Below are 8,918 nucleotides of genomic sequence, written 5' to 3' on the forward strand. Positions count from 1 at the left end.
TACCTTTAAATCCCAATTGAATCAGTATTTACTATTGATAAATTGTTTTGAAACATTGTTATAAACCCTCGTTTGCCCCTTGTATATATATTCAAAAGGAGTAACTGTTTGTGTATTAAGAGATTGCACTTCACGCGTACGTTGTTGTCTTTTGTTGTCTTTTCCTTTTTTTTTGCTTTTGCATTTGTTTTGTTTTATTTCATATGTATTGCTATATATATTAATGTATATGCTTTCCTTGGGCTACAAACTCGACTAGTTTGAACAAACTATTTATTGTGGTCCAGCCAGAAGTTTAACGTTATTTTTTATTTACCTTTCATTGCCGATGTATTTACTTAACTAATTCCTTTTCCTCACTTGTGATATGTTAATTTGGTTTTCTTTTCAACTTCTGGCAACTAAATATACATGTATGATACGACCACTACTCACAATTGTGTGTCGTCTCACGGCAGACCACATCAGATCGTTCATAATAAGATGAGAACAGTATCGAAAATCGACAATTTCTGACATATCTAGGGGCTATGACCAACTATCTAGGTATATGATTGAATATCTGGGGTCTATGGCTAAGTATCTAGGGTCTATGACTAGCTATCTAGGGTCCATGACTGAATATCTAGAGTCTATGACTGATTATCGAGTGTCTGCGGCTGAACATCAAAAACACATAGATTCTGTGCATGTACTACAAGGAGTGTGACAATTGATGGACACCTACCTGTACATATGCATGCACCTTCTTGTATTGTTTGCATTGCGTCACTAACGAGTTCATGAAAACAAATACACATTACAAAATATGCAGAAAAACTGAACAGAAATTGACACAATAATGAATTCATTTGCTTTTAATATTAAAACTTCCCAGGAGAATGACACGTTATATCTAAAGTACCTTGACCCTTTCCACGACACTACAATTTGAAATTGGACAATTATGTCACATCTATCATACAATGTGCTTGGTTACAATGAGAGATAATAAGGTCTAAAACGTGATTTTTGAAGTTAAATTGGAGGTGATAAATCTATTCAAATTAACCAGATAAGAAGAAATTAGTAATAAAATATTTCTATCAGTGCTATTAGCTTAATATTCCTAATTTATTATTTGAATTATTACTACTATATACATTCCAAAAAAGCGTGGCTATAAGACCTCAAAGCACGGATTGAGTTTGTGTCAAACACAAAACTGCCTGCATGTATTTCAGAAACCAAATTGTAAGATGCTTGAACTTACTCTTGTTTTGGCAAGCGTAGCATCAAATGGATCAATTTCAATGTCTTAGTTTTGTGCAAGACTTGGAAATATTTACTTAAAATTGTTCTGGCTGACAAATCACTTTTGATGAACAAATAGAATGTAATCGTGCAAGCTCAACCCCCCCATTCGTCAAGACAGTGTTATATTATTTCTATAGACATACCTTGTGTTATCAAATGACGTCATTGCTAACTCCGGTATCCTCTAAATATGTATATTCGTCCTCTAAGATATCGTGCCTGTATATAGCACGCCCTCACAGGGTAAATTCAAATTAAATGTCCAGTTTGTTCCAGACTCTATGAACGCCTAAAACTAAACTTGATATGTTTATATTGTGAACTCTAAATAGCTGCATAATTGTGGAGTAAACATCAAATAAAGACATGATATTGTGTTATCTTATATAGAAAGGGATTCGATCTTTCCTGATTTAAGATTGCTTCCAGATTGTCGATTGGTCTGCAATCGTTGATGTGATTGGAAAGAAGGACTTTGTTTAATTGTTGGTGGTAATTGACTAAACGATCGCAATTTGGATTGTCACGTGATGATCGGATAGAATACCCTGTTCGATTGTCGCTGGTGATGTGTTTTGATATTAGTTTGTAGATAAGGGTAGCTATTGGATCCCGATTGGATCGTTGGTGATGTGATTGGATATTAGTTTGTACATAGGGGTGGCTATTGGATCCGTTCGGATAGAAGTTCGCTCTTGGATCGTCGTTGGTGATTGGATAGAAGTTCGCTCTTGGATCGTCGGTGGTGATTGGATAGAAGTTCGCTGTTAGTTTGTCGGTGGTGATTTGCAGAAAATATCACTTTGGATTGTCGATGGTGATTGAAAGTATATTGTGAGATATATATTTTTTATTCACAGAAAGATCAGACGTTTGTTTTTTCCTTGTATGTGGTATCACACGGTAGCCATGGTTACCATTATCGCAAACATCACAATGTGGTAGGTAGCATGCCACACTCTGGTACCTGAAAAACAATAATGAGAAATGTAACTATACTGTGTCAAGTCTCCAATATTAGTTTATTTTAGAAAAAAACACACCCTTTGGTCTCCATATTATTAATTTTATTATAATGGTTAATATGAATATCGGTAATTATTGTTGGGTGGTGAATAACTGACGTTATCTCTACCCATACCCATAACAGATCTAGACCACGTGTCGTGTTGCGGCAAATCACACGACATCCCCAATCTGATTAAAATCCGATGTGGTGAAAGCGGCTAGATGTCCTTATTTACCTCTATTCATCGTGTTGTGACGTTTGTTTTGTTCGTCGTTGCGACGATCCAAAACAAACGTCACAACACGATGAATAGAGGTAAATAAGGACATCTAGCCGCTTTCACCACATCGGATTTTAATCAGATTGACGAGATCCCCAGCGTCATCAAATGGGAACGATGTCGAAAATCAGTCATTCCATGACAAACAAAGATGACAATAAAATGACTTGTCGTCGTCGTCGTCGTCGTCGTCGTTGTTGTTGTTGTTGTTGTTGTTGTTTTGAGGTTTTTTTGGTGTTTTTTCTGGTATTGTTGAAGCACGCTCAAAAGATACAAACACGCATGACTGTTTCAAGTCTTTGAAAATACAGAAAACAAACATACCAGAATCTCCATCCTTTGAACTGCCACCTGTTAAATTTAAAACAATAACAGGTTAGCTATACAATACTTTCTTTCAGTTTCTCAAATAGTTTTGTATTTATAAAGTAAAATTGTTTTGTCAACAAATTTAAAGTCACCAGACGAAAATTTTGGTTGTTGTCTTTAAGTGTTTCAATCACGATGTCTTTATTTAGTGAGTGTGTTTAGTCTCATGTGGTAACAGTGCCGGGGGGGGGGGGGGGCTATAGGGATAAATTTTATCAATTTGACCTTCTATTCAGCTGTCTATTCATTTTCAACCATATTTTTTTCAAACTTGTAAACAGATTTCCATCAAATCTTATATATTGAACTTTAGAGACCCTCATTTGCCATTTAGTTACTTTAAACTAGTAATGTGACCAACTAGTTGTCGGGTAAAAACCCATGTCTACGTAAGAAATATATATTAAATTGAGAATTGTCTTCACCCATAAAACGGTAGAATTTCTCTGAACTGACAAAATGGAGTATCTCCATCACGCTTCATCATATATAAGCTTACATGTACATTTGCACACCTTGTACGAAGGGAACGGTGTCAACATGTGTAATTTCCCGTTCATTTTGTACAAACCTTTGTCGGCAATCTGGCAGGTGATATTTTGAATATAGTACACAGAACTTCATTATGAGAATGAAATTCAACTAGTTTAAGCGAATACCCGTCAGCACTGCTCAGCACTCTGGGCATGGCAGTTCTTCTAGTATAAAGACGTGTAAAATGCTCGAAACTAATGCAGAGCGCCCTCAATGGATGATGGAGCCCGTAACGCCAAGTCAAGATGTTACAATTACGCGTACTGACATGTCAATTAATCATTGTTACTTCCACGAATTGTTCTATTAAATAAATTATAAAGCGTGGATGTAATTAAAAAGTGTGATTTAATTAACTACTGGTTATTTCATCCACAAATTTGTTCTTATGATTTAATTAAAAGAACAATTTGGCCTTCCATCAAACTGTAGCTAGTATAACCTGACTTCCCACGGACCAGACCACTACTCACGACAGTGTGTCGTCTCGTGGCAAAACACACGATGTCGTACGTGATCAGATGATAACACGATAGACAATATACGAGAGCTTTTTCTCTTCTTCTTTGTTGCTGCTGTTGAAGCACGTTCAACAGTTGCAAGGGTGGGCCCGGGGTTACTCATTTTGGCTTGTTAAGTCTTTTTAAATAAATAAATAAAACATACCAGAATCTTCTTGTGTGGTGGTGTCCGGCATAGGACAGTCAAACTTGGTTCCTGCTTTGCCGTCGGATTGCAAACCGAACTCCAGACAAACTAGATTGTTGTCAAGGCCACCATCATAGCTTGCACTATCACCTGCCAAGTTGAATACAATAACGTATTGGATATACAATACTTTCTTTCGCTTTCTCGTATAGTTTTGTATTTTCAATGTCTCAATTCTCTTGTTGCCATGCCAATCATTAGACCAAGTTTTTGTTCCCTCTAAGGCAATAGCCACAGGTATTTGATATAAGGTCAAAGCTCGACACATTTGTCTTCTAAAACCATGAAAATACTGTCGTTATTAACGTAGAAGTTACTCATCTGAATTTTAGACTGGGCACAAACATTCTGTACTTACGTCATCGCCACGCATGTGCTCTTAAAGAGAAAGTCGTGAGCGGAATGTTAAGTTCAGACGCATATACATGAGGAAAAATTCATGCGAAGCCAAATATATCAAACATGCTAGATATTTGGCTCACAGCCACGAATGACCAAATTCTCATTAAAAGTTGTCCGCACACGAGAGCAATCGGTGTGAGGAAATTGCCAAGAGTGAAATTTTGCTCAGCTGATTGCTCTAATCTGATTGCTCTAATTCAGTAGAAAATTACAGTTTTATTGAAAGGTGGTTTAATTAAGGTATTACCATAGCACCGTGACGTAACGCCCGATTTCACCGAATACGAGAAATAAATGAAGTACCACTAGCGCCGTTAACAGGCTAGTATAACATAGAGTCTACATTTTGCATAACAACACTTATGGCCTCCACGTGTATTACTATTAGGACACCCCCTCCCCTTCCGTGTCTTCATCCATGGAGTTATACCACTGGGGTGATTACATATATGCTAGACTATTCCCAATCTGATTAAAATCCGATGTAGATGTCGGCTAATCGTTCATATTGCTATTTTACCTTCGTTATTTTGCCTGAATTGACCTTCTTGGTACATGTTTACATTTTTTAGCCTGATCGCCTCCTTTAAAAAATGTACCAAGAAGGTCAATTCAGGCAAAATAACGAAGGTAAAATAGCAATGAAAGATTAGCCGACATCTACATCAGATTTTAATCAGATTGGACTATTCCTTACCTTTTATGAACTTTATGCAGACGTAGTTTTGCAAATCACAAACACCTTCATCGTCATCAAGTTGTACGTCGATTGTTATATCGGCAATAGTTTGTGTCTGCCATCCTGTAAAACTAAGCGATTGCACCACAGAAAGGTCCAAAGGTTCCGGAGACAGTGCAGTGCAATCATTTGTGATGTCATCAACGTTGCAGACGTACGCACGAAGGGTGTAATCCCCGGCGTCTGCATCTAAACTAACTGAAGTTGCACCAAAGTTGAACAAGTTAATTTCGGTGGTGATAGTTTGAAGCGTGTCCGCGTTAAATGTCAGGTCAGCCGGCGCTATCACACTGAATGAGTGCAAGCCTGGATCTGAAAGAGGTGAAAAGTGACACAAATCAGATTCAAGTTTTAATGGGGAAACAAATTCTAGTAGTTGTGCAAGGAGTTGTAGCTTTTCGCGAAGTGTCGTCATTTTTTTGCCCAAAAGAAAAACTACACTAAATATTCCTTGATCCATTGATCCTAATGGTCATAAAAGTGATATTATCAATGATGTCTCCACTAAGGGTGAAAGCAAAAAAAACGACAAGGGGTTCAATTATATTAATGTTGTTGTACTTTGCACAAAACTATTATCGCCGTTGTAGGGTTTGATCACAAGGTGATCATAAATACCTCAAACAGTAGAACAGTTCATCAAAACTTTCATCCTTATTCAAATGTACAACTTTGATTATAACACAGTGTGTGTGTGTGTGTGTGTGTGTGTACGTACGTGTGTGTGTCAGAGTTTAAATCACACGACTTCAGGTTGTTTGTTTCTTTAAGGGGAGGAATGCGAAATCAGACAATTCCTTCACATTAAATTCTGCATAGCATAGACTACATGGTATAATAGCTCAAATACTAAATCAATGACTGCAATGTTGGTGCAATTCTCATTTCCCTCGTCATAAACGTAAAACCCATAGAAAAAAGAAGATGTTTGTACCTCACCAAACATTTCTTGTTTAATATGTCGATCATTAATTACAAGTGGTCGACCGACCAAGTCATGGTATAGACTGTTTAAAAGTTTGCTACTCGTGCAGCTGAAATTAAATAAAGCGATCAAAACACAGGCCAATCGCAGTCGTGGTCAGTTGATGAATCAATCGAAGTATGGTGTGTGTCATACAATATCAGTCAGCGGTTCAACATGTAGTCAATACATAGATCTACGATCCAATACAGTATGTATGATTATGCTCTCTGCACTTACCAGTTGGGCAGTTCACTTGTCCCGCTACTGTACCCGGTGCACCCATTTCGAATGGTAGACACTTATAATCATTATCGGGGTCATTGTCGATGTACGTAGCAGATTCATCTTTTACAATAGCAACGCACAAGTGACTATAGGTGGCGCACTTGTCACTGGGGTAAGTCAAGCTCGCGGTCCATGTTTCGTACGCTGCTGCATCCCCAGTTCCAACAGGTAATGAGTCTGCACGTTTAGTACCGTGTGCACCTATTACAAACGTGGTGAGAGGAATCGGGTTCTGGAAAGTGGAACTTTCGGCCAGATAGAATACTACATCGTAGTTATTACCAGATGCAGCGGCTGGTAATTCATCCGGTCCGTTGTTCTTAACAGAAACCTTCGGAAGAGATAGTCCTGTATAGATACGTCCTGTATCTACTGTGTAACTTGGTGCATTGTTAATGAGAAACACCAGCAAAGACAGATCTGGAAATATAAGAAATAACGAAATTGTATATATCAGGTTATTAAATCCAACCTCGTTAGACAATCTTCCGATTTACACCACCTTACGAGAGCTGAAATAAAAGTGAACGAAATGTTTGTGGTGTAAACTTTTATTCTAGTACAAATATACCGTGCACTCACCAGAATCGGTAGCCGCCACATGAACGGAAGAGAACGGGAGAACGGTTCCCATAATAACCCAGGACCAAAAACAAACCATAGTCACTTTGAAGTCCTAAAATATAAAAATGATTAAACAATTTGATAATTGGAATATATTTTCTACAAAACAGACTTAATATAAAGCTTTTGGTGGCATTAGATTTTCTATAAGTTCTCTCCGTTTTACTATCATGTTTACTGCACTGTCGATATACATGGTTAGCTGGTCGTACCAGTTTTAGCCCCCTTATTCTCCGAGGGCTAGAAGGTACGACCAGCTAACGATGCATTTTGACAGTGTAGTAAACAGGCTATCCGTTTACTGACTGTCATTATAGTGTCGAACGAATTCTTAGTCTGACACTATACGTACGAATGTGTTCATTCTCTCCGGGAATTTCTGGGTCAATAACTATACCCGTGTCACACGTACGTCGCTTAAATGTCGAAATTTGATTGCAACCAAACCTCCCGCAAACCGCTAAAAACCCTTTGCTCTGCTCTAATCCACTTTGATTATTCATGGTACTCTGCTCTTACCAAAACTCTCAAAAAGAAACTCCAAATTGTACAAAATATAATTATACGGTTTATCCTTTCTATGAAATCCAGATCACACATTAGGTGTTGATCAGTTCGACGCCCTCAGGTTGGGTATGGTGGCTGACAAGGTTAAAGTGAGTCAGCTACGGCTTAAACCACGCTTTCAGAATATACAATAACTCCAGCCCTGAGTATGTATTCCACAAGTTTACCAATTATCTTCTGTTCATAAATATATGTGGTACTAGGGGAGGTAGTTACAATTCTCATCGGTTAAGGGTTAAATCGTAGGGTTGCTAATACGTGTCATGCTAACGCCATTAAGGACTGGAACAATCAACCAGCGTCAATAAAACCGATACCACAAAGAAATTACTTTAAAAAGCGTTCAAATTAGTTCCCTTGCCTCCGTGTTTTCCTTATTACTTATTTTATTTTTTCTCATTTCATGTGGTTAAACACCTTTTGCTAATCCCAACACTATCTTGAATCACTGCATGCACCCCACTAGAAACAACTTCTTCGACAAACTCATACCAGTTCACAATGACATCCCTGTAAAAAAACATGGCATATTAACCATTAACCATTTACACCCCAACCCCCTTTTCAAATTTCTGTACGATGATTTTCTCTTCGTACTTTACTTCTTTTGCTACCCCACATAAAAAAATTACTAAATATACCTCTTTGAACCACTTGACTTGGCGTTTCAATCACAGAAGCTACATATATGCGACTTTTGAGTGCTTGTGCTATAACCACGCTGGCATTTGTTGTACTTACCATTGTAAAGGAATTGGCTACCGATCAGTTCAATGCCTGTCTACCTGCTCCATGTACCACTGTTGGATACGTTATGAGTCGGTAGGCCTAGACAATTGGTATTTTGACGTGTGGTCTGTATAGTAACTTGGCAGCTTAAATAGACGCGGGTTACATAAATATTAGTGGGGGTTAAGTCGATCACAAACCTCAAACATACTTTTACCTTAGCTAGCTATTGCTAACAATAAGTAGTAAAGTAGGCTCCATGGTAACTAATCATATGTAGGCATAATATCAATTTTTCGTGATTCTTCGCATACCGATTATCGTTCGTCACGAGACTTAGTAGTACATGTGGTGCATCAATAAATAGTCGAACACTATACGAAAAGTCAGATTTACCAGGGTGGGTAAA

At 37.8% G+C, this 8,918-nt stretch overlaps 1 protein-coding gene across 2 annotated transcripts; it reads right to left on the reverse strand.

Annotated features, from left to right (window-relative positions):
• Positions 1-842: 842 nt before the first annotated feature.
• LOC144436566 (uncharacterized) lies at positions 843-8,676 on the reverse strand. 2 transcript variants are annotated; one of them, XM_078125384.1, is made up of 7 exons: positions 8,522-8,676; positions 7,172-7,265; positions 6,542-7,009; positions 5,296-5,649; positions 4,155-4,286; positions 2,910-2,936; positions 843-2,263 (listed from the first exon to the last, which is right to left on the reverse strand). In XM_078125384.1, exons 1-7 carry the CDS (start codon positions 8,522-8,524, stop codon positions 2,193-2,195), a joined length of 1,149 nt encoding a protein of 382 aa, XP_077981510.1. In that variant the 5' UTR covers positions 8,525-8,676; the 3' UTR covers positions 843-2,192. The 2 variants fall into 2 exon arrangements, with proteins under 2 accessions (XP_077981510.1, XP_077981511.1); XM_078125385.1 differs by lacking the exon at positions 2,910-2,936.
• Positions 8,677-8,918: the final 242 nt, after the last annotated feature.

Source organism: Glandiceps talaboti, chromosome 6 (genome assembly GCF_964340395.1).
Source record: "Glandiceps talaboti chromosome 6, keGlaTala1.1, whole genome shotgun sequence".
Classification (NCBI taxonomy): Eukaryota; Metazoa; Hemichordata; class Enteropneusta; family Spengelidae; genus Glandiceps; species Glandiceps talaboti.